The 27,153-nt window shown below is 45.3% G+C and overlaps 1 protein-coding gene across 1 annotated transcript in view; it reads right to left on the bottom strand.

The window, feature by feature from the left end:
• LOC117237948 (serine/threonine-protein kinase 17B-like) overlaps nt 1-25,766 on the bottom strand; it is a 62,311-nt gene extending 36,545 nt beyond the window's left edge. The window contains exon 1 of the mRNA XM_033502402.1: nt 25,021-25,766. Coding sequence (XP_033358293.1) covers nt 25,021-25,154 — 134 coding nt within the window. The 5' untranslated portion in view covers nt 25,155-25,766. The remainder of the gene's footprint in view (nt 1-25,020) is intronic.
• Nucleotides 25,767-27,153: the final 1,387 nt, after the last annotated feature.

Raw genomic sequence — 27,153 nt, 5'->3', positions numbered from 1 at the left:
CCATGATTTATAGCCGTGGTGAAAAATCGAGAGAAACGTATCTGGTTTTGTCGGCGAGACGCGTGGGCGTCTGTATTTCGGTTAAGAGGAAGCGAACAGCCTGCCAACCGAAAAAACAGGACCAACGACAAACCCGATCGTGTGTCTCGTTCTCCATGAATTTATAATGCTTCGTTTAATTGCGAGCTGGAGAATGGATGTCCTCGAGCCGAGCGAACGAAGAAAGAAAAACAAAAAATAGTGGAAATTCGACGGCTATTTGACGGAACGAGATAGTTGGACGAGACGCGAGTGCGTCGATGCGGTAAAGGGATCGCATCCGGGGCAAGGCGGGACCTGCATCCGGCCTGAAAACGGATGAGACCTGGCATTCAAGTGCAAATCGTTTCACAGCATTGTGCTCGAGAGCTGGAGACCGTGGTAATGGCAAAGACGCTCCTACCTTTGGCTACCGACGAGGGAGGATTTCGAGGAACCAGACGGATCGGCGCCACCCTGCGTGAAATTCCACGACCAGAGACTAATTGAACGTTTGCCTCGTAAGAAATACCTTTATCTTAAATAGAAATTGATTTATCCATCGCGGTGATATGAAATTGATTTATTTGCCTCTACTAGTAACCTTTTATTTCATAATTATACGATGGAAGTTGTTAAGAGACAGCCAAGGTTCGATGCCACTCTCCTCAAATCCGTCTTCCATTTTCTATCCATTTTCTCTACGGCGTATAACGAGACAGATTTCCTTTCTATTACACGATTAACCGTAATGACGGACGATGTACAAGGCGAACATTATCGGACGTTTGCTATTTTATGTTTATGCGAGACTGCATTCTTCCTACGAGGCTTAATTGGAATATTCCTGTTCCATTATTGCCGGCCGAAGTCCGGCTTGGCTTCGTCTTGCCATCTTTCTACTAAAATATTTACATAATGCCGGTAATTGACTGTTCGATCGAGACCTTATAATTTAACATGGTCGCTATGACAAATCGCTTCGAGCCCCAAGCGATCCGCCCACGTGGGCAAACGAAGACGCGTTGCTATGTGCCACGAACCAATTGTTTTTAGCAATTGTACGTATCGTCTGGTATTTTCGACTCGATTTCAACTCTCTTTGCAATCTCTCTTTGCTTCCCACGAAATAATGGAAACGTAATGGAAACGTGTGCACAGTAGCCCGTTAAAATCGCGGATGCGGATAACACAGTCGTTCGGTACAGCTTCCTTTGAACGAAGGCGAGTAAGTGCGCGACCTTTCATAGTCAGCTAATGAACGCAAGCCTAACCGCTAGGATCGATCAATTCCGGTGTTCGTAGCGCGGATTACGCGTGCGATCGACGCGTTCGAATCGATTTGCAGCGATTCGATGGACGTGGTGGCAAGGAGGCGAGTCGTGACACGTTGACTCGTTCGCTTGGAAACAGCAAGAGAGGAAACGAAGAAAGGAAAAGAAACGGAGGAAGAAGGCGGGCGAGTAAGGGTATAAAGCGCCGAACCTGCCAAGGAATAACTTCACGCATGCTTCCCACGTGACTCAGCCGGTCGAACATAGATACGTATCGTTGGTGAGCCCTCCGCGTACAACCTGCACGCACGATGCGTGGCGAACGTCGACGTTTCGTTTCGACTGACCGTGCACTCGTGACTCAACCGAGCCTCTAACCCTTTGCTTTTCTCACCTCTCCCTTGTCCCTCCAATTTTCGCTTTTTCCCCCTTCGCGAACGCTGACCAAAGCGGCCTAACTGTGCTCGTAGCGCGCTTTTCGCATATTTATCGTACAAGTGTCTCGAGAGTCAAACTTTGATCAACCGCGCTTCTCGTCGATTCCATCTGCCTTTTCTCTTTGCGAAGTTAAAGTGTCCTATCCGAAGCTAATAACGAATTATTTGCCTGTACACTTACGTGTAACAATTACGCAGGCTATCGAAAAATAACGTCTAATTTGAATTGGTCTAATATTTGAGGAATATCGAAGGAAAGAGAAAAGATCGGTCGTCTCGAATGTTGCAGCATGCAGAGGATAGAGAGGAGATTTCTACAAAGCGTTGCAACCGATGACTCGTCTTCGGCAACTTGGTTCCGTTGTTTCTACCTTTCTAGGAAGTATCTTCGTCATTGTAAGAAATACAGATACCATGATGTAACACGTGGATCGTTTCGTGTCTCGTTCATCTAACGATTCGTGATTACGAAACAAAAGTCGCGTTCCTTTCTCCGATGTGTCGAGTGTTTTGACAGGGGTCTGAACGCGAAGACTGTGAGTCACAACGCGATTGGTATATGCGGTATGTACGTCCAAGCGAGTTAACGTTCACGTGTGATTCAACGTCGACCAGGGTCCGGTCGAAATTCCTCGGCGCAGTTCTGCCTGCGTGCCTTCTCGCTCGCTTCTGCATACAAAAGGCTACTAGTCGTGAGAACCGAGAACCGGCTAATCTGTAAACCGCGACTCTTTCACAGAACTATCGATTCCAGCTTAAGGCGGAGACAATTTGTCCCTGGCATATCCTCCGTCACAAATTAGCAGGTATCGTTTGCTTAACAGAGACCTATGCCATAAAACGATTTGTTTCCTTAGTAATTTACCCTATTTCTCTATTGCTTAGCTTTATCTTTAAAAAGAATTTCTTCAATTTGAAGGAAATATATATATTCCAATTAATTTATTCTAAACGTAAACCGTAACAAGAGGATTTTAACGACATAGTCGAAAGTGTGGAAAGAACCTCTTAAGTTCACATAAGCTTTTTCAGGAATGATTTTCGATAAAACGAGCAATATTTCGGAAATTTCTAGGAGCATTGAAGAACACGTTTAGCTTCGGAACAAAAAGACAATCTCTAAGACGAAATTTTCAAACTGCCGCTAGATAAAAAAAGAAGCTATTGCTCATTTTCTGATGAAACGCTACGTCTTTCTTCGCCGCTAATTTCCTGGAAAATAATAGGATAGAATAATAGAAGATTACGAAGGTGGAAATACGTGGATAATCGCGAATTGCAGAAGTAAATAGCGATTTACGAGCAGCCAGGTATTTCGTAAAAAAGTCACGGCGGAAAGTGTCGCAAGTTTTAGCGGTAAAATAAGGTCGTCCACGAGCGTCGTGTATAACACGCGCTATACCGAGATCCGTGCTAGAAGGGTTCTTATTCGCAGGTTAGATATCGGTGATACTTAATCGCGTTTCGAAGGAAACCGAGACTATAAATCAGACAGCTTTCAAAACTAGCTACATGGCATGGACATGCTCTCATTAATACCATACATCGGCCACGGTAATTGGACGGTCTTTTAGCGGTACGATCGGCAACTTTCAGCCTATATAATCGGCAAACCCACGCACGAATTCGCGTATCCTACACCGTGACACGAGATCGTTGCTCTGTCGCCATCGCTCTGTAACGATATCGTGCCTTCGACACGGTGCTCGTGACAAAACTAGGAAAGGTGTACGGTCGAGGTGATCGTGAATCGCTCTCCTTCGAGAATCGTGGCCGTTACACGATACGATCGCCGGCAACTTCTTAACCGCGATCCACCATGTTTCGACGATCGCTAATATCGTTGCTTGTTTCTATCGTTTAGTATCCATAGTTTAGACAAATATTTCGTAATTGCCATTCCTTCTCATAATCGTTTAAATGGCACGTAACTATATTCTTTATACGAAAGGTAGGTTTTTCGTGACCCAAAGAAGGACAGATTATAATTTGAATTATTTTATTTAGCGCGATAACTGTACGCATCTGGACAATGGACTTGAAAATTTGCAATCGAGTGTTTGAACGAACGGAATCTTCGACGTAGCAAACATCGCGCGTTCTCGAGTGAACGGTATTCGTTGTTAGTCGACGAGTTCACATACGTAGTTAACGAGCATACGTAATTCGTGAACTTTTAACGAACACCGACGTAGACTTTACACTGCGACAACGGATCATCTCTTCGGACAGCGTCGACTTCTTCGATGGAAACGTTCGAAGGATAACATCGAGAGATTTATCGCGAAACGATATTTCTCGATGTGAGAAACGGACGAGCTGTCGCGTAGGAGCAAATGATTCGAGCGAGTCGAGCACACGCCTCGCGAACTCTGCCCGCCTCTTGATCCCATTAGCGAGATTCTCGAGACTCAGGTATTTCGTTCTTCCTGGGAAGGAACGCCTTTTACAACGTGACCCCGTATTTCGTCGAGACAAGACACGAAGGATGAAAGAGACGAGATGACTTCTCGCGAGCCGCAGCCGCAACGCGTCTTCGTTTATCGGGCTGGTTCGTGAGGAGGCCTACTTTGCACGTGGCCTACTTGCGGAAGACCGGCGGTCACGCGAGAAGCCATTGAGCCGACACGCGTCTCCAGTCGACGAATCGGTTTTGACCTCGAACCGAATCGGAAGTAACGTTCTCCGCTAGAATCTTTTCGCGCGTAACAAACCGTCGTGGATAATTCCTGTAGCCGCGCATCTACCGCGATGAACCGCGATTTAACGGGCAAGACGAAGAGAAACGCGTCGGTTTGCCGTGGTGACGGTCACCGCGATGTCAAGCATAGACTTGGAGACTGAAAGAGTGGCGCGAAGAAGGAGGCTGTCTCACGCGAGACGTGTCCTCACCTCGGTGTCGCGACGATCGGGGACCCAGAGACCTGAATAACCGTAGCCGGCGGGCCCGGCAGGGCAGAGTAACGGTCCACGGATGAAGGTTACTCGCATTATCCACGGGCCGATATCTCTCTCTTTCTCTCTCTCCCTCTCTCTCTCTCTCTGGCCAAGATCGAGCTCGATCGATGGATCTAGGGAGCACCCATCGTCACCTAGATGGACTCGTTCGGACGAAACTTGGCAAAATACGGAAATTTAAAGAGCACGACGAGTGCGTCAATCCGTCTGCACTTTGATCTTCCAGCAGAGATAGCTGGGTAAGCCGGATCCGTAGCCAAAAAATATTTTGGCGCGCCGTAAAGTTTCACTCGGACGAATATTACGAGTCTTTGAAAGCGGATGAAAGGAAGGGTTTTCTTTTCTGGCGGTGTTCCAATAAACGCTGCTTCGTGTAGGGCTTGTGAAAGAAAGAAAACAGAGAGAGAGAGAGAGAGAGAGAAAGAGAGAGGCTTTAGCGATGCGTGGAGAAGAGAGTAGAGAGGAGAGTGTTCGGAAGGATGCTGGTTGGTTTCACAGGAAAGGCACTTTTCGAGCGAAATTCCGAAGGGATTACTCACTCGTTCTGGCACGACACAGCCGGACTAGGCGAGTAAAAGGCCCAGGCTGCGGCTCTCCCAGGTATAGAGAGCGTCGAAAATAACGTCGTTCCATCGACGAGGATCTCACCGACAAAAGGTGAAACCCTCGGAAACACTGCGGGATTTGTGTTCCACGGAATGCCTTCTTCGAAGAGAGAAAGGGCGCGCCCAGCGCTTTTACTGCGTCCGTTAAAAACTCATTCCCTTTCGTTTTGCCCTCGTGCCACTTGCCTCTTCGTGCCACTTCTTCCTCGCAGTTTGCAACATGAACGATGCACGGATACGCGTACTTCACCGGGGAAACTCGTTCCGAGCCTCCTAAAATGCGAAAGCGAGTCGACAAGGAGGCTCGCTGTATCCTCGTAAAATTAATGCCTGATAATTCGTCGCTCGGAGATTCGACTGTCTAAGACGGTTCTACCAGCGTTCATATTCGAAGCAGAGTTATTCCAGGCAAATAATCTGCTTCTTAATTCGCTAAATTCTCTTACGAACTATTGTTAAACCATCTACGTTCGCCTCGTAATACCATAAGTAGCGTGATAAACAGCGAAATAAACATATCGCGTGCATTAACAATTAATTCACTAGGAGCGTGTAATTTCTGCTCATTAAGAGGAAAGTTCGTTCAACTGACATTACTATTCTTAGTCGTAATTCTCGTACTTGGTTAGCGTGTGTACATATTCAACAAGTACAAGTTTGACGATTCTGTGCAGAATTCGAGATGAAATTTTGATATCGATATCGAAGCTTAGGTGACTCGAATAACCCAGGCTTGCTACGAGCCCCGGTAACTGGTAAACAGGTCCTCCGCCAAAGGCAAAATTTACTGTGCCGTCGAAATGGCCAGAGGTCACAAAACGAGTTCCGTTTTATTACAGGCGCGAGTCGTGCTGCCCCGCATCCATCGCCTACTTCCTACGGCGCGTTCACCACCCAAGTCTTTCATGATATATCCTTCTTCGACGTGCCTGCAGCTATCCACGCGTCCAAGCGCAGATCTCTCGTTGTTCCATTGTCAATTTCACTGTTCGAGAGGAGTTACACGTTTGCGACACACTTTCCGACGTGTTTTGCCCTTCGGTATAACGTTTCTCTGTCTAACGGTCTTTTGGTCGTCGATGACGTATCAAGAGCGTAATCGCTCCAGCTGAGTAACGGAAGAAGAATTTTTCGTCGATCGCTTTGGCCAACTGCCGCGTTATCGCTGGTTAACTAGCCAAGAAGCAATTATCTGGTTGTCGCTAACTCGATAAGCTTGCCGATTGTAGTTCAAGGTCTACCGAGAGGCGCTTTGGTTTCTTACGCTCGATGAAACGACGTAACCGATAATAACAACGATCTATACGCACGATAATTATAACGTTACTTCTTAATACGTTTGTCACCATCGACGAACACGTTGCGTCGATGCAATTACGTAAGCGATACCATTGACGCAACTGTCGCGCTTTTATTTTCGGCTAGCTTCCGTGAAGCCTACTAGAAAATTAAACAAAGCAGTTATGAACACAAAACGGTCCATAAAACGTCTCGGTGCGCGCGTATTCGGACGGCTGTTGTCAGATAGGAAGAGATATATCAAACGTTGTTCGAACGGCAAAGGGATATCGAGCAACGAAGGAAGCAGAGAAGAGAAAGGTAGCGAAGGGTTGGGAAGGGAAGGGAAGAGTCGATTGAAGAGGAGCGGAAGTAAACTCGTAGAAAGGCGTCGTAAAACCGTGAAAACCGCTTTTTTTAGGATTGTTCTCCGGATTTCCTCGAATCGAAAGCGCGCTGGCGCCAATGATAATGCAGCGCTCACTCCTCTGGAATGCACTGCTGTCGCGTAGCCGAGGGAATGCGTGTGTGCAGTGCACGCGCCTGCGATATATTTGTATACTCGTGCATTCGCCCGGCGATCGACGAATCTGGAAGCGAGCCGAGGCAGACCGTCGACCAACAGCCACCGTCCAAACCTTTCGATCTTTAAATTTAGCCTTCGAATCGCGACCACCTTTCCTCGCTTGCTCACCTCTTTGGTATTCCACCGGCGCGCGGAAATTCACCTTGTCCGGTGATTAAAACTCTCTCGATATTGCAGCGTAACTTCTTCTGAAATTATTTTTCGAGGGAAGAAAATCTCCGAAGAATCCGAATTTCCGGTGACTGTACAAGCGACGGATGTTTCTTGGAAAATGAACGAACAAAGAGAGAAAGATAGATAGAGAGAGAGAGAGAGAGAGGAGGAGGAGGAATACCAACGGAGTAATGTTTGCTCATCAAACAGGATATTCGATTAAAATGTCAGAGACGGGAATAAGCAAACGATTCCAAAAATAGTCCGCATCGGTTTATTCCATTCTGCTATCTACGCGGTGCTGCTACGTTTCTGTAGGATGGTGTGTTCTGTTCTGGCGAGAACCCCATGTATCCGGGGCAGTTTTTGCGATACATGACGTTAGAACGCGTGGCAGAACGCGAGATGCTCTGACGCATCCGTTACTAAGACGAACGAGCAAAAGTCGAAGGTCGTTTTTCTTCTGCCGATGCTCGTCGCTCGAGGCTGATTCTTCGACACGACGACGCAGAATTCCACGCACTGAGTAAAGCTGGATTTAAATCGTGGAAGATACGGAGACAGCGCGGGAGACATCGGTGGCAGGTTCGATCGAAATGGCATGCAAACGGTGAAAGGCGGTAAAATTTCACTCCTCGATTCGTTTGAGGATTCCCTCCTCCTCTCCCTCGTCCAAGGCGTTTATATGCCGATTTCGCGGCGTTCACAGACCGAACCGAGAAAAGTTTCACGTCAACAACAGGGAGGACTGGTTTGGCTTCGCTTTTTAATCCACTCGATCTTCTGGACGCCGACTCGCGCGAGAATCTAGGTTTGTAGAGCTGCGACGAACACGGCCGCGACAGGGTTGACGGAACGAACAGCCCTATCCACTTTCGTTCCTAATCGATTTAACATAGTGAACGAGAAAGCTGCGCTAGTCCATGCAGAAGATGGTAGCGATAAACCCAGGCCGTAAAATCGATCAGTAGGTAAAAGATTTACAGGTTTCGAGGGCTAAAACCAAGGAAAATGACCCTCGCGCTCTGTGTTCGCTTTATCAAGCTTCGAATCTGTCGTTTACTCGTACCCCTTGGTCCTTTGTCATCGAGTTCTTAAGGAAAGAAAAACAAGAACGGAATAGAAGAAGTTGGCCGCTTTACTTTACGATCCGACTATTTCCACCTGAAATATTTATCGCGATCGACCGCGTTACGTTGACACGGAGCTCGAAAAGGACTCGTGACCGGGAATTTACGCCGAAAGGGCAAAGATAAACGCGCGAGTAATAGGTCCCGACGTCAGAGCGGAGAACAAAGGGAACGGATTGGCACGAATAGGTGCCGTTTCACCTACGTGACACGTGTGGAGCAAGCCGCGCATATACACAGCCCAATTAAAACCTACGCGCGATTACTAACGCATCTCGACGCGTACACCGAAATACCGTGAAATTTTCTCACGCGAATCTACGCGTGTATCTGCGTACGAAACAGTCGTGTGCGTGAGTGCGTCGCGGTGGACGCGTCGCGATCGAAGGTGAGCGCCCACGTGGCGCTTTCGAGGCTACCTTTTAACGGAGTTTCCTCTCCGGTACCCGCTCTTCCCTCTTGTCCGACAGAAGCGGCCTGTCGTACCCATTACTCGCGATGACACAATAACAACGACAAAGGCCGTCGTCGAGCCGCTTACGCAAGGACGCGTGGAAGGTAAGAGGCGACTCGATTAAGCGGATATTAGTCAGGTCGCGATTCGTTGCCGCTCGACCCAAGTACTTGCTGTACAGAGATATCAGCTTGTTCGGAAAATTCGCAGCGAAAGTTAAGAGAGTTTCGATTAGAATCGCAGCGCGTTTCGACCTCCGTAACTTCACGTGTCTCCTCTCTTGCAAATCCGCTATGAAGCGTTAGAGAATTCGCTGATCGTGAATTCTTTCAAACAAATGTTGCAGGCTTCTAGAGTATTTAATTTCTTGGAGAAGTTTCGCGAAACCCGAGCTGAATAATAACGAGCTATTTCACATCCTCGTACCAAGATTAATATATTTTTTTTCCATTCTATCGGACCGGTTAGGGATTTATAAAAATTCTTTCCAATTTTCCACAATGCGTACGCTTCCATCCAGTGGATGGTTTCTGTCGATGGAATAAACTTTTAGATCCTAACGCGGCTATTTTCCAATGGACCACGAGAGATCGAGCGTATCCGTAGATCGCGGCTTGAAACGTTGGCGAGCAACAGTGCACGGCTTTCAGCTGGAGCGGAACGGAGGAACGTTTAAATCGGCGCCACGTCTACGGCCTCGGCGACGTTCACCGTCCCGGAGAGAAAACTGTGCTAACTAAACGCGATCCAAAGGCAACCGGTGATCGTGCACGCGTACATATTCTCGTGTACACGTTTACGTCTCGCTGCGTGTAACTCGTTCGCATCTTCCAACGAACTTTCGACGTTGTTTGGTAAATGAGTTATTCCAAGTTGCAGAAACGTGTAAGTTGAACGGGGTTCGAAGTAGTTAGGGTGTAAATGGTTGCTCTTTTCCGTAAATCCTAATGCTCGTAAACATGGAAGAATCGGCCATTATTTCGCTCGACAGAGCGTTAAATAGGGATTAAGGGTTATCCAGATATATTCTCAATGAGACCGACCAACAGACTATTAATAACGTCCACATGAAGCCAGTCATCAAACTGTTATTATCTAACTGTTGTTACAAGTATTGTGTATAGCACCAAGATAATTACAGCCTCTAGCTATTATTATTAGCTATTATCCAATTAGGGTCATATAGAAAAATTATACTTTCGTAACTACGATATTATGTTATAAATGACAAATGTTTCACTATTATCCAACTTATTATTTGATTCTGAGATGTGCGATGGTTAATTTTTTACTCGATGATATCACAGATCCAAATACGATATAAAGTCTATTTCATCGAAGAATACAAAACTTAACTACCCTGTTAATTATCGCATCTATTCGAATCTGGTTTTGAAATATTCAACGTGTTTGCCGAAACAACGAAAAATATTAGACTTACCAAAAAGGATAATAAATTATCGGAAGTGTTTCGACTTCGACATGCTGAAAATAACTCGAGGCTTACCTGTAACAAAAACAAGACACGTGCATATAATAAGTATAGCGGCGTGTAATGAAGCAATCGAGAAAAAGTGAAAATTACAAGCGCATAAAAGGTAAAAAGATAGCAAGTTTCGAGTGGAAAGCAAGCGACTGGCATGACGCCACACGGTTAGCGCCATAGGGTGACATTGGGAGGGGAAGGCAATAATTACAAAGAGTCGTATAATTATCGCAGTGCGTGGAATCGAAAGAAAGATCCCCGAGCTACGCCTATCCCACGACGATTTCTCGACATTCGGGTCATCATCGACTAACCATCCCACGTAAAAATGTAAAAATATTCCATAGACGGATACTTCTGTAAGTTAAACGCGTTTGACGAAACATCTACGTTATCGGTGAAAAAATATCGAATATTTCCTTTTGCGAGATTTACTTTCATTAAAAAATTACGAATAAATTCAACAAGCGTAATTATTTTATCCTTTGCAATCGGCACAGGTGAAAGCACGAGGGCCTACGATTTTTCTAAACTGGCAGAAAAACATGAAACGTTGATGCAATTTATATCGAGAAAAACTACATTTCCAATCCTCCGAGTCTTAATAATAATAATTAATTTTTTCATCCACTTACACGCTTCGATCAAATTCAGAAACTATTACTATAAATCAAACAGAGTATCAGAACGTCTATGGACGAGTGCACCGGTAACCGGCTAATAGTTGGTCGTCGTTTTATTCTGTTTGGAAAACGCTATTAAACGAAAGTTGAAATAGAATATAGGGCAGATATCCTACGGACGAAGTTCTCTATCGATGAAAAAAGAAAAATGCGAGTAAAACGATTCGCAAACGGTTTAATACGATTTCGCGTGAAAAGGAGGTTGTGCCTTCGCTCGTTAATATATGCAGAGGTATTCGTCGAGCTATCGGAAGAGGAAACGGCAAGATCGTTCGATTTCAAGGAAGGAGTCGCAGAGAAACGAGGACACGTCCCAACCTGGTAAACGAGAACGTTAAAGCGTACGTACGGCTTACGAAAGAGGAAGCGACAGTTAGACAGTTCGTGTCATCGTGTTCCGTACTACGTAGACCTTTCGTCTTAACGGGTCGAGTGTCCATTTCCGATCTACTTTCGCGAATATATATATATATATATTGCTGGTTATTTTCTTCTTTCATAAATGCAAATCCTTAGAATGGAACAACTTACGGTAAAACGACTCTGCGCAAAGCGGCGGAGTCGATGGCCGGACGAACTTTGTTCGTTGATCGATCAGAGTTACGAAGGAATCGATTTCGAAATCGGACAGCGGCGCAGATACTCGCGATTGCGACCGCGATCGAGTCGATTTCTCTCGAGCGGCCGCGCTGTACCAAAATATCGTAATAATTTCTTTCAGAGGCGGATCGAAAAATTCGCCAACGTGGGACGAAAAGCTGTTACGACATTGCCAATATCTGTCGCTATGCAGCGATAAACGAAGAGGGCGATAAATCGAGCGAAATAACTGGCCACACCTGTGCATGGTATAGACGCTATATAGTAGGTGGGCATGTAAAATTGTCTGTGGCACGGTCACGCACGTTCGACTTCTGCAAAACTGTATTTTACGTCGGGACGATCATGAACGAGACCATTCGCGTGCAATTCGTGCAAGCCTGTTCATGATCCGGAAAGGAAAAAAGAAAGAAATAGGAAAGAATAAACGAAGAAAATATGGATGAAATCTCTTGCGACAATTCCCGCCTACGTATTCCTACGTATATCAACGACGTTTATTTCCTTCTGGTTTGCTGTCCTTTCTCTTGGAATGCGGTGTACTTACGATGGAATGTCATATCCCGTGTCACGGCTACAGACACCACAGGTGTGACTGCAATTTTTACGTTTCACCTTACATTCTTCCGGAGAAAAGAATCTGAACGTTGCGTCGAACGTTGCTTTTTGCTCGTGTTTCGATACGATGCCGGCTTTTTCCTCCTTCTCTCATTTTTTTCTCTTTCTCTCTTTCTCTCTCTCTCTCTCTTTCTCTCTCTCTCTCTTTGAATTAAAGGCGCGATACTCTAAAATCACGGAGACAGGCTTTCGGGATTATTTAGTCGCAGGAACGGAGAAAACCATGGAGACCAGTGATTGCGTGCGAGAAACGCGCCGCAGACTGGCTCGTCAGCTGTCAGTCCCTGGAACGAGGAATGTGCGTGTCGAGGGGAACGAATTCTCGCGTTTCTGCTGATGACCGGTGTTTTCTGTTGCTAGGCTTGAAAAGACCGGACCACGAACAACGCGTAAACTTTTCACGGCGCACCTTTCACGACCGCGGTCGCGGTGCACCAACCACGTACTGGCAGGGAATTGCGAAAATCCGACGCAACCGCTTCCAAATATGTATACCGTTGCACGTGTTCTGTAACACTCGGTGACTTCGCCTAACCGAATCGATCCAAAGCCGACATTTGCCACGAATCGCGTTAGGACTGATGTAAACCAGAGATTTTTTTCTATCGTGATTTATCGTTGCGAACACGTGCTGTTTGCTAAGAGACAAAATAACGTTTTTTGTCCGCTATGTGACAATCGTGTGGGTACATACGCGTAGTAAATGGGCAGCTTGGCAGCTAACGAACGTAAGTCGGTGTTTCGTGAAAAAAGTCTACTTGAATATTATTTAAAATGTTATTTACAAAGGGAAGCGATCATCGCGCTCCTGTCATTCGCGCAACGTACGAATTAACGGCGATCCACGAAATCGTGCGCGAGATTACCGGTTCACAGCGACAGCACGAATTCGTGATTCATAAAGCGATGTAGGTCAGGTTTGTAGAAGTTTACTATGACTAGATCGATGACGAATGCACCTTGTGTACGATAACGAAACGCCGGCTCCGGAATCTGCTCGTTCAAGGCTCTTCGTTTCGGCGTTACACCAATGACGTCAGCCGCGTGAAAGTTTCGCGCGTAACTCGTATCGCGATTAAATCGCGTCCAAGTCTGCGCGTATGCCACAGACCGGTGAAATATATCGTAGGAGCAACAGGTCGTGCGTAACCGAAGCCTGAGTGTCTTTCCGGAGGAAAGGCGGAAGAAACTCGCAGCAAACCGTTCATGAATATCGCTTAAAAGTTTTCCCCGATTTCGCGATGCTATCGATGAATGGTGTCGAGCTGTATGGCTCGATGCGAACAAGCGGATTTCGTTGCGCGACCGTTTCACCTACATTATAGAATCAGTCGCCGTGATACTTTGTTCTTATCTTCCGACGTATCGCAAAATTATAGATTCAACTTAAATTTATCACACTGTCCTTTCAAAGAAAGAAAAAAAACAACAAAAAAAAAAACCTGACGCGCGACATCGTTTCGATCACCGTGAAAGTTGAAAAAACCTAAAACTTGCAACTTGATGTCAATTTATCGACGCTGTTAACTGCGACGACAAAAGGACGAGTGGCCTTCCGAAGCAAAGTAAAGGACCGCACGTCGAGATACTCCGATCGAATCTACCCGATCGATTGACCCGCATTGCGTTACAAGGGCCGTATACAGAGCTGGCCATGATGTTTACAGGCATGTACTGTGCATCGTATAGCATCGAATCTGGGACAGAGAAAGAGAGAGGACACCGGTAAAGCGATATCGTCGGACTATATCGACTACGGTTGGCCGGAGCAGCCGCCGGAGGTGTAAGTGGCTCGAGAGACACGAATTCGCCCTTGGGATTCCTGCGAGGCGTGGGTGATCGGCTTTGTCGAGCGTCGATCGGAGAACGATCCAACGGTTTATCCGACTCCGCTCTTTCTTCCCTCGGCGAATCGACTTCTAGCATTTCCTTTTATTGGTCTAGCGTTATTTATTTTTGCTTATAACCTTATTTCTGTCTTCTTTGCAAAAAAAAAAAAAAAATATCAAGATCTTTAAGCTTCACAGGATGGAGGCTGAGTCAATTTTCACACGTGCGAATATGTTACTTTTTATCGTTGTCGTTTCGTAAGATGCTTGCAAGACTTAAGCAGCATTGTAGAATTGCTCTTTATGCATATCGATCGTTTTGTATTTTAAACAAAGTTCGCCATCACATAGCGATAAGAGTCCTTTCTCTTCTTCGCTGTATCGTTACGAAATGAAACATTGAGCGCTCGTGACAACAACGATCCATCCGTTATTGTAAGATTACAGACATTCGACCATTCAAAGTGACCGACACATTTTACGAATGGAAAGTGAAAATGGAAGAATAATAGGTCCCGAGTACGAGGATGTTAATTGGAAATGTATATCTGGAGGTAGGAAAACCGAGTATCTCGAGGAAACGGCGATATTGCAACGAATGAAGGAAGCAAGCAATACCTGCGTTGTTGCTTGCACATCTAGAACGAGCGTCAAGGTACGATTGATTCGCGTAATTTCTTTACTTTGGGCTTAGCTTATCAGATCACGCGGTACCCGAGTAATAATCTACAATTACAAAGCCCACGTATCTGGTTCTTGCGAGTTACGTACAAACCGCGCGTGCTGATCATTCGCCTAATTGCAACCCTGTTATTGGGGGTAGTCGAACGATCTCGAGATGAGAATCGATCCAACGATTCGAAAGCTTGAAATTAGCCGTGAATCACGGACGATCGACTTATTATCCGCATATTTCTTCCACAACTGAATAACGAGACCGCGCTTTGGTTAAGATTAATTGCTAGGCTTTGGAAAATGAAAAATAGATATGGTATCTGTTTAGGATTAAGGATAATAATCGGGTGATCTGGCCGGTACGCGAAAGGAAACAGGGGTAGATATCTTGCGATACGATAGAAAATGCGGGCAAGGTTATTCCCTTTCCAATGTACGCCACAATGGATACGCGGAACCGCAACGATCGACGATATATGTTGCTGGCGAAGTAGGACACCTTCGAGCGGGATGGTTAGACACGCTGAAACATACTTTCCAATGATTTCTGGATGCTACACGACCGAGATTAATTTTAAGACCCTGTTCGGATTAGTCAAACTACCTTCGTCCGAGTAATTTAAATTCCAACAAACTTAAAATCTCCCTATGAGGAAAACTGGTCGTTTACCAGACTCGAAATATCTTCTCGAGCGTTCTTATTAGTCAACTCGTTTCATTTCCAATAGTTTCGTACATTTTGCCAATGTAAATCCGTTCATATCGGTCTCAAATATTACCAATATAACGATAATACGATCAGGACTTGTTATACCGCTAATGAAACTGCAAGACGTTTCGCCTGGCGCGTATAGCATATTTAAGTTTGTAGATATTCCAACGTTCATATAATACGTGTTCGTACAAAGCTTCCACGAGCGTTCGAGTATTTCCATAATCCGCCGTAACTACTTCCTTTTTATTTGCCATTAGGTGTCCTCTTGAAATCAGGTTATTCGAACACAAACGATTCGAACTGAAGCGACTCGTTTAAATCCAAGGCAATCGTGCAACGTAACGAGAACTTTTCCACGCGAAAGAAAGGAAAATTTGAAGAGAGAACAGAAGCGCGGATGGCGAACGTTGCAAGGATAATCGAATCTGCATATCGTTAGCCTCGATCGAGGTTTCATCTTTCGACCACGCTACATAAGGACAAGGTTACCTATCTTTGATCGAACGCTCGATATACAAGAACGTTCTTGTGCTGGTATTGGGTTTTTCGATTCGACCGCTCGACATCAAGACGGGTAAATACTCCGGATAGGTTTTTATCGTGAAAGAAACGAAATGCCGGTCGATTCGTATCGTCGTTTGCGTCGCATCGCTCGCTCGAGTTGGCCGACCTTCACCCGGCTACCGTCGCCATTATGCTCGTTACACACCGGTCGTGGTTGTAATTTACGGTTAACCGAACGGAAACCGAAGGGGAGCGACCGCGTTGTAGTAACGAGGTCGTCGCGTATGTGGTCTTAACGAACAAGCTACGACTCTCTCTTTCTCTTTTTCTGTTTCTTTTTCTTTCTCTTGCCCTGACTCTTTCACGATATCGGCCGTACAAATTCGTTCGTTGCTACTTTCCGCGGCTTCTATACGCCACATGCGAGTATAACTTCGGCATCGGTAACGAGAAAACAAGAATACCACGTCCAACTGGCAGATCGTGCCTTAATGTACGTATGTTAATACAGGGTGTTTAGTTTACCTCGTATTTCTCAAAACGATTTAGCTATCTCTTAGTCCGGCCACGGAAAACGCTAAGCGATATTCTCGTCTTCTGTGTCTTGTTTTTCGTACGGAGATTACGGGAGAATTATACGACGAGCACCCCACGCCGAGTTATGGAACGCGTCGATCGACGTATCGAAAGATATTCAGTTTCATCCACAAAAACGTTAACGATCGTCGATTGGATGCTCGTCGTTCTGAATCAGCTAATTTCGTTCTCACGCTATTCCTTCGTCTTTCGGAACTTACCGAGATACTCAAGAATTCAAAATAACCGAAACACCCTGTATGCTCAGAGACATTACAGATAATCACGTTGCAATTGCTTGCGAGGTTCCTTCGACGATCGCATCGTTATTATTGTTTACGACTTCGCAGCGAGAGTCGGTTAAAACGAAACGAAAAGCTGCGAGGGATGCACACGATTCCTTTCGGAGCGGATAAAGACGCTAGCAATAAGAAAGAAGGAGACGCAGGATACGAGAGGAGAAGGCGCATTTTGCGCGTCGTTTAACCCTAATAACTATGAATGGAAGCGCTGGCCAAACTTGTCTTTCATTTCGTTGAAAGAACACGCAGCGCGTGCAGAGAGAAAAGAGGAAGAAAACGAGCGTAGGCGTCGAGTATGCCACGGAACAACGAGCAATCTCGTTTTCAAGCATGCGAGAGTGTTTCCCAGCTCGAAACCAAGACGCGATTCAAGAGTCTGAAAAAATTCGATCGTTTCGAGAGGATGCGAATCGAACGAAATTTCTCGTGAATTTCTGCCTGACGAATTTCAAGAGAAGTCGTCGAACTAAGAAGCTCGGGAAAGAAAGGCTGCACGTTCGGAGAAAGCATATTTTTAAACGATTTATCCAACATCGCGTAACGTCTTTCTTGCGACACTGATTCATCCTTAACGAAGCAATCTAAAAAACCACGATACGCGTTCGAGTCGTGAGCATAGGACACACGGCGCAACGGTCCCAACGAAATGTCCTGGCAGGAAGAAATCGTGATCCATAGATCATGGGGATCGCCAACGATCCAGCGTCGCCCTTCTCCATCGTGCCCGACTTCCAAGCCTAACCTCTATGTCGTAATATCGCAACAACTATACAACACCTCTCTCTGCCTTTCGTAGCAGTTCTCGTGAGAGCTCGCGATCGATCTCGATCCATAGATCATTCCGGCAGGACGTTTCTCGCCCGATTGAGATTCGCTGATTTCCCGTACTCCGGCGAGATACCACCGCGAATCTACCGTGTCTCGTTCGAACGCACGAATCCAGAACGAGATCTGGATCTCGCTGTGTTTCACCGTGGCGAGCTAGAAATCGAACTCGAACGGAAATTTTTCTTCCCCTCGAAACGATATCTTTATTCGAAGGTCGGTGAAAAGAAAAGGACTGCAACACCTGCGACGACCGAAGGGAGTATTCGTTGCTTTGTAACGGGCACGAATAACAGCCTGTCTAAATACGGTACTGGTGAATAACGATGGCTGGAATTTCTCGTTATTTCTCAAGAGCCACGGCTCGTCTACGACTCTGGGTGGCTTCTTCCCTCGAACTCGTAGAACACGATCCACGAGAAGAGAGTTATCGATCGGATGAGCGAGCAACGCGCCAGTGAACGGACAATGATCACGGCGACCTTGAGAAGAAGGCAACGTTTGTTCGTTGATGTAGCTCGTTCGCGGTTCGTACCATCGTATTTTCTCACCCGTGAAGCGATCGAGCCATCGTACTTTTTACCAAAGGAGAGAGTTCGCGACGAACCAACGCGAGATCTCGGTCCGCGGCGACCGTTCCGATCGACTGACCCGATAAATATAATTAAGGAGACGGGAAGCTGAAGAGCCCTCTCGACACGGAACGCCACGACCGCTTTATCGTCCGCTGTATCTGTATCGCCGATAATCGCCGTTATCGTGCAGAAGGGATGTTAATAAGATGTCGCAGAACCACGCTGAGTCACGATTTCCCCTTTCCTTCGACGACTAACGACCGCCCAACCGATTGTCAAAACAACAGATCTCCCTGTTCGCTGAAACGAACGTATCTGTCTCTTGGTCGAGTGGAGTTTGACCGATGCACAATGGTCCGAGGAAAACGTTCTTCGGTGAAAATTGAAAAACGCCTTTATATCCACTTTCTATCGGCTAAAGCTCCGTCAACTTATTAGCAAAGTCAGTTTATACGATGTGATTCGACTATTTATCAAAAGTCGAATTTAAAATTTACACGCTCATGTTAACAAGTGTGTGAGCTTTCGTATAAAAGAAATCGGATTTATATCACTTTTAATTAATCTTTATAAACTTTCTCGGCAAATTTTCTCTTGAAATTGTTCTAGGATGTCTAAAGAGATAGGAACGCGAATAAGAAGCGAGAAGAGCAACAAGGTTAAACGTTGAAGTTGAAAGTTGAATTTTAATCACGAAATGTCGCTTTCCATACCATTGTCCACTGTTGGCATTGAAGGAAGAAAATGCGACAACGAGGAACGGAAGGAAATGGAAGAAAAACCGGAACGTTAGCTGCCTCTTGTCGAACTCGCATTCTTTCGAACGAAAAAAGAGCATTGTTATGTTAAGTGAAAGGAAGCACCACGGTACGAGAAGTATCCTCCAGAGCAAAGGACACGCAGAACCGTCCAAGAATGCCTGGAGCCAATGGGACCAGTAGGGAGCACAGCTGTTGCTCGTCTCGGAGACAGCTGCCGGAGCCTCCTACGGGACGTGCCGCCGGTAGAAACCCTGTCGAGGGTAAAGAAAAATCGTGAAAGAATCAGCCCATAACTCCGCCCGGAACGGAAATCTGTCAAGAGGATCGACGGGGTGGGCTGGCTACGAATTTAGATAGAAATCCAGATGAAAGAAATTTTTGACTAACGATATCCTCTCGAAACGAGTCTGGAATCCGTGCTATTTCATACGACAGTAAGAAATTTAGAAATCTCGTAACTGAAATCAGTCAAATATTTCCAACTTTTACATTCTGCGATTTAGACGACGAGGAACAAAGTACGGCGAATGGTTGAAGTTACGTTTTCGCAGAAAAGAATTAACTAGGCTGCTAAATGTTTGTAGAGGACATTTAAAAGCGCGAGAATGCATAAAGTTTGTACAATATACAAAAATAATGGACCGTCTGAACCAAAGTACTCGCTATCAGATACGATGGTTCGTCGAATAACTTTTTATTTACCTATACTCTCTATTTCGTTAATTATGCTTGCGAAACACGAAATCGCATAAACATCCGCAAAGTACCGATAATATTGAGTTTACGAGGAACGACCAATCAGATCCACGTTGCCTCCAGGTTTCTCCTTCTGATCGCTGAACGGTATGATTTTCGAGATTCTTATTGCATTATAAAAAGTGAAATGGATCGTGTACCGTGAACGACTCGCGTGTCGAAGCTCCGATGCACGGTTCGAAACACGTCGTCGTCCTTAACCGTTCCGAACAAAGACCACGGAATACGACAAACCGGATACGCGGTATCCCTTTGCTAGGAGATGAAGCGACCAAGCGACGCGCTCCGAGATCTCGTTTTTCCCCCTCGGTGGAAGGTCATCGACGACCAGCTCGCCAGCAAGCCTCCAACAAGTAGGCAGCCTGGCTGTCGCACTAATTGCAGGTGCCGTTACCGTTACTTTCCAGATGGCATGCCCGTTTCCGTCGCGTTACCTCGTACGCTCCAACCAGAGCGCTCTTGGCGAACGTAACCAGAGAGGAGTTCGCCGCTTGGCTATTTCTTCGCCACTCTCATCTTTGACAACCCGTCAATGGACAAAACCATACATGTATTAAATCATAACGAGCCTGTTATAAATAATAAAAGTCAAAAGCCTAATCGCTGTTTTAGTTAATTGCATCCACGCGGCTACGTACTCCGTAAATTAAGGAAATTATGGATATGAATTTGTAAGCGTTTTCTTACAAGCGTCTAACATGGAATCCTTAATTTATGTTTTTATAATTCTTACAAATGGGTTTTCTATATTTTTGCTGCGTAGTCTTTCGCTAACCCATAATTCTCCGCCACTAATCTTTAATTATCTAAACGATTATTACGTGTCGTATGAAACCAACACGTATTTCAATACTTACAAACCTACGATATAGTATACGTGGTTTACCGTATGTCGCTTACAGGAAATCCCACTTGAACAGCAACGAGAACGCGCCTCTCGACTCTCGAACGACACAGAAAAAGTAGAAGCGTTTCTTTTTAGACTTTTCGCGATCCAACGCAATTATAGAACGGAATATCGATGTTTCCGCGTTTACCGAGTGGTTTGTCCACCGTTCCAGGTAAGTCGTTCGGCTCGTACGTTCGACCGACGTAAGACGAAGACACATTTCAACCTATCTACCTATTATAAGGGTATAAATATCGAGTGGCAAGTGCATAGCGGACGGTCTCTGCATTCTCAGTCCGGCCACAAGCTATTTTCAACCCACGCTAAACTCTCTCGCTCTCTCGCTCTCTTCTGCTTTGCACGATCCCCACTTGTCTTCGTATATTCTAAGACGCGACCCGATACCATAAAAAGCATCTGCCCGCGTCCCACTCTTACACAGCTACAAAATATCTTTCTGCCGATTGAATTTGCTCCTCTTCGCCGATGGCTCGTTAAAACGCCAACCGACATACGGAACAAATCGGTGCGCAGCTATTCCATCCAACAGCCTTTGCTTTTGCATCTGTTTTCGCATTTGCCTCTGCATCTCGCTACTTTTTTCGATATATTATATTCCGCGCTTAAATTAATACGTATAAGATAAATTACGGAAAAAATAAAAAATCACCTTTCGATACGACAGCGAACATGACAGATTGGAACGGATTGTGAGTTAATAAAAATAAAAATGTAACAAGGTAATAATAATTAACGATAGAGAACGAATTTTGTTAGACCACTTATCGATCTATATTGTCGACCTGTGATCGTACGACATTTCTGTAGTAATAGTTATACATAAAATAATAATAATAATAATATCGTTTGTTTTTTTAGTTTCACGGTGCAGTTATTATAGCACGATCGTTATTTTAAATGATATAGGTACTGTCGCGCCGCATCGATTACCATTTTTTCCGTGCTCACAAGAAATCCACTTACTCTCTGAGTCACGAGAAATGAATTTGTCCGTATCCTAAAGTATAGCACGTACATAAGCTCCAGCTTCTCTGGCGACCACGCTTCTCTAATCAACGAGGCGAAATGTTTACGTAGAGGAATACCGTGCGTGTGATTCATAATACTCTCTGCAATTAATTTGCGATCTCACACCTGAACAAGGAAAAACAGAAGCACCTTCTAGTTGTGATATTTCATTGACGAAAAAGCGAAGCGAAAAAATAATTAATCTACGTCAAATCGATCTATGTTACGTCAAATCTTTTTAAACTCTCGAGTTGAATGCTATTTGATTTCTACAAGGTGAACTTAATCGATCAACTTCGTAAATTCGAAAGTAGACAAGAGCGACGAAAAAATATTTTTTTTTTTAATTTACCTCGGAATTTGATGTTTTATCTCATCTTCTTCCTATACGCAACTGGTAAACGTAAGTCTGTTGTTTTTTCTCAGAAAAATCAACATTAATCGTTGGAATGCGGATGTTAATGCAAATTAAAAAAAAAAAAAAATAAATGAAATTCAAGCAGAAATATGTTCCATCTGTTATCGTAAGAAATATTTCACTTTGCATATATTTTATAAACGTTTTAGGCATTTTTATACTTAAGAGTCCACAGTCTACTAATCACGCATCCGGATAAAACCAAAAACCGCAGTCGACCAGTTCGGCTTCCAAGAGGTTCGTTTTGCGGCGAGAGATGGGAGGGAAGAGTGTGAGTCGATATAAAATTCCAAGACCGTGACGAACGAATACGAATAACGATGAAAAATCGTCAAGGCAAATGTCTGTCGTTGGCGATAAAACGCCTAGCATATAGCGAGGGTAAGTATCGATTACGCGCTCAAAATCTTTTAATCGGAGAGAACGAAACGGCGCACATTTGCTTTTCAGTTTACATTCGCGAATGGCACCCTATAAGCCGATATAGCCATAATCATAATATTTATATCGGGATCCCTCTCTCTCTAAAGTTTATGACGCGGCGCGGCGTCGCGCTGGTGGTACGTAATTCGAGCCAGAATTAAATATCTGAATCGTACTCCACTCGTTTTCCTTTAGCGAACGACTAATTCGATGTAACAATTCCGCAAGAAAAAGGAACAATAAAATGCGATGAATAAAAAGTGCCATTTAACAACCGCCGTGCCATTCTCCTTTTGGATCCACGATTCTCCCTGGAATCTTACGTAAGCCAGACTTTTACGAAGAATCGCCGCGGTTGTTTGCATTCCTTTCCTTAATAACGTACACGAGTTTATATCGAGGTTTCGCATGCATCATACAGTTGGTCAAACAATTTAAAGGATCGTTTCCTCGAATCGCACGTACACGCAATTAATATCAATTCTTAAACTGTTAGACGCACATACGACTGCGAGCAACGACTGCTAGGCAACAGCAGATCGGTAAACAACATATTTCCAAGTAATTTCGACCTACGCGCCTTCATAACGTTAAAGTATAGTTCGAAATAAGTTGCACGGGGCTGTATACTTTCGTCAGCTACTATATAATTCTCCGTTCTTCGATACGAAAGCACTGTACGACTGGCGTGTATAAATCTCGAATGCAGCAGGTGTTTAGTAAGCAGCTGTTATTTTGCATTCGTGGCTAACGCCTAACGACCGGCGATCCTGATTGACGGCTGCATAAATCTTTGCAACGGTTAACACCTTTGTGGAATATCTCGAACGTATCCGGTCACTGAAAGAATACTAATAGCGGGTCGTCGTGAAAGAACCGTCGAGTTACGTCGTTAGAGCTTGATTCGGATGATAAATATTAATACCGTCTTGCGATTCACCGCGCGTCCCCGCTCTTTCTCTCTCTCTCTTTCTCTCTTGAAAATCACATAGTTTAAGTACGTTTGTATCGACGATGTGTGCAATCGACATCGTCGAAACGGATTACATGTACATAACGAGAACGATGTTGATACGTGTAATAACAACAAACAACGTAGCTGGTGGCCTACATTATCGCCGAGTGCAACGAGAATATCGTTTACAGCAGTCCACTACCTACCCACTTCCAATAAGCAGCAAACAAAAGGACCGCGAATGGAAATGGCACTGGAGCAAATCGAGGATGAATGCGCGATTGACTATAATAGGATCTCTCGACTATTTCAGGCAAATTTTGTCACGGTAAACGCATCCTGCGAGTATTATATCGTTGAAAAAAATACTTAGCGGAAAATATTACGCCGTAACTTGACGCGACTTTGCATACACGTCGTACACCTCGCGATGAAAACTTTTCCTTTCGCAACGGAATTCGAAGCATGTGACCTTCGTAATTATTTGCTCCAAAACTGTAACTTTAAACGTCGATACGCACGCGTCTCGTCGTTACGCGATTTTGCAAAATCTCTCGACCTTCGCGACTGTCGAAACATCGCGATAATAGCTAATGTACGGTTTGTTGATTCTTTCGAGCCGCTTTATCGCTGCTTTACGGCCAACGTAATATAAAAAATAACATTTTCGTTTTTCCATACACAACAACGACGACGAGAAGTTTACAATAGGACGATAGATGTTAGAAACGAATTAAACTGTGTCGTTTATATCGCGCCATTCGATTCGACAATTTCTCTACGACGATCTCGTGTGCACAACGGAGGAGGATTCGTTCGGAACACACGGAGAACCGTGTTTGCAGATGCTCATCGACCTTGCACAGTTTCGGAGGAACGTTCCAAGCTATTCACGGTACCCTCCTATCTCTTCTCTTTTCTTTCGCTGTTTCCTAAGAAGCAACGGAATTTTCGAGAAACGGGAGAAAAAGGATACTGGCGTAAACTAGCGCAGACGGAGGTCGTAAAAGACGCGCGAAATCTCGACCTCGATCTTTCGCGGTAGGGGCACTTTCTTTCTTCGGTAGGGTCCAGAACCGACTTAAGGGTGCCCCAAGGCCCTACTCGAACATTCTATCGCTAGAACTTTTTTGTTTTCTTACTCGAATCCTATTCGAAAGGTTTTTACACGCCGTCTGCTTCCAGTCGCGAAACAGTAATGTCTCTAAAGGAAAGCATTTCGACACGATAGCCAAACAAAACAAAGTTAGAAAAGGTACGCGAATAGAGAGAGAAAGACAAGAAGGAGGAAGATATAAACAATTTTAATTAACGGAGCTCGATGCGCGCGATAGATCGGTGACCTAGCGAGGACACACATAGGGAAAAACGATCGACGTCTATGTTCCGAGTCGGAAACATATACGTAGACGCGGTAACCTCGTTACACAAAGAGACGATGAGAAGAGATAGAATGGCGTGCAGACGAGACGAAGCGAGAAGAGGAAGAGAAGCAAGACTGGACTTACCGTGCGAAAGGTTGTTCCTCGACCTCGTACAGTTCCTCGAGGGTCTGTTTCGAGAGAAGCCTCTCCAGCCTCTGGGGCGTGGGAGCGAGATGCCCTGGGATGCTGGTAGTCTCGAACAAGCTGTCCGCCGTCATGGCCGCTACCCGGTCGACGGTACGTCAACTGAACCAAACGCAAAAGATGCACGGATAATCCCAAATTTTTCTGTTGCTCGGTCGTACGACGAAGCGTCACGACCGCCAAAGTAGATAACCAGCAGGCACACGGGTAGTCTCGTTGTAGTCGAGTCACACAAAAGAATAAAAGAAGAAAAGAAGGAGAAGGAGACGGAGGAAGACTATGGAGATTTCACTTGTTGCGATCACAGCCAGCAATACTCGCGTAAATATCCTCCGTATTCACAGGCAAACGTTAGAAAGGAAGTAGTAAGAAAAAAGGGAAGGTGTTTTCTCTCTGCTTCGGTCACTGCGTTTACACGGACTACGGGTTTACTCACGCCGATATAACGCGAACAACGACGAAACCAATCACCACGTCACTGTCGCGATTACAGGCACGCGTTTCATCTTGCTGCACGTTTCGTACGATGATCGTCGTCGATTAGAGGCGACGTCGAACGCACAAGTTTAGCCCCAGTGCACGCACCGATCGCGAAACGAAGCACGCGCTTCTATCGTGCGAGTGTTTATCACGCGCAACCACTCGTCGCGATGGTTGGCCAACAATTGAACCTTCCGCCGAAGCTTCGTGTGATTCCCCACTCTCGATTCTCCAAGCGCCTTCGCTATCTCTTCGCGTGGTGGGGAAACGTATCCCCACCTATAATAAAACTCGGTGACAGTACCGAACTGAACCGAAGCGATCCGAACGGATCCGAAACCGAACGAGTAAACTTACTCTTTGCACCAACTTCGAACCCGAGAGAGAAAGAACTTGACAGGCATGCACCGACCGACCGACCACTTCCTTTTCTCTCTCTCGCTCTCTATTCCTCCTCTCGCGCGTATTTCGCCTATGTTTCTTTATCATTCTCCTTCTCCGTCACCCCACGCGTCTTTCAAGCTTCGCGAACCGATCTTACGATTAATAAGCAATATCACGAGCGTATATACGATTCGATAACGAGATCTCCGAGACCGCGAGCTGCTCCATTTTTGCCACTCTCCACCCGGTGATTTCAATGCCGTACTTTCCGAACAGAAAACGATTCAGCAGCGTTCTCTTGGCAGGCGAGACGCAAACAACACGCGACTATTTCTACGTTATTATCGTGCGATATCTCGCGTTAATAAAACCGTTTTAAAGCTAGTTTAACGAGCTAGTAAAGCATCGACAACGAGTAAATCGAATAGCTTACGACCGATCGAGTAAACGGAACTCACCTTGGACTAGCGAAGAAACGCGGAGAGCCAGGGGGCTTGTAAAGCGTGCCAGGATCTTGTCAACTACCGTACATGATTATGGCGACCGAGCATGAATAATTGAATGTATAATTTATCGATTTCGCGGCGAAAGAGCGGCAGCAACGATCCGGAGAAAGAGAGGGGCCGCGAAGTCGTGGCTATGCGCGCCTCTGCATTATAGATCTCCTAATATGTCGGTGCAGCTTCCAATGCCGATATAAATCAGCTAAATCTCGATAAGGATAACCGTTGTCTCCGCGTTCTATGACGCGGTTCTATCCGCACGAGTCTCGAATCCAGCCTCGTCGCTCAAACGTCGCGGAATTCGGAAATCGAATTAACGAATCGTTTATTCTCCCGACGGCTGTTCCTCTAATTGTCAGATGGAAGAACAGACGCGTCAGTGGAGTACGTTCGAATAACTTCCATCAAAGTCTACGTAATATCCTATTAGGAAATTTGACCAGACGGACGAAGAGTTAGCCGAACGCATTTCTTAACAGGATCTTGCGAAACACGCGGACGAGTTTCTCAATCGAGTTATCTGGCGCTTTCGATGAGTCTACCTGACGCAATTAACGCATACCATCGAGATAATATTTCCGTTTGAATGAAATTGATTTGCAAAATACGGCCTCATCGACAATGCATCTGGTAATACCAGATTCAAGTAGGTTACAGATAGCGGAGGAGCGAGTTGGCGCTTCTTAATAGACTTTCGGTGGAACTG

The sequence above is a fragment of the Bombus vosnesenskii genome, unplaced genomic scaffold, assembly GCF_011952255.1.
Source record: "Bombus vosnesenskii isolate JDL3184/JDL3185 unplaced genomic scaffold, Bvos_JDL3184-5_v1.1 scf7180000013417, whole genome shotgun sequence".
NCBI classification, from domain to species: domain Eukaryota; kingdom Metazoa; phylum Arthropoda; class Insecta; order Hymenoptera; family Apidae; genus Bombus; species Bombus vosnesenskii.
Note: the sequence above shows the minus strand (reverse complement) of the source record. Positions and strands in the feature narration are given on the sequence as shown.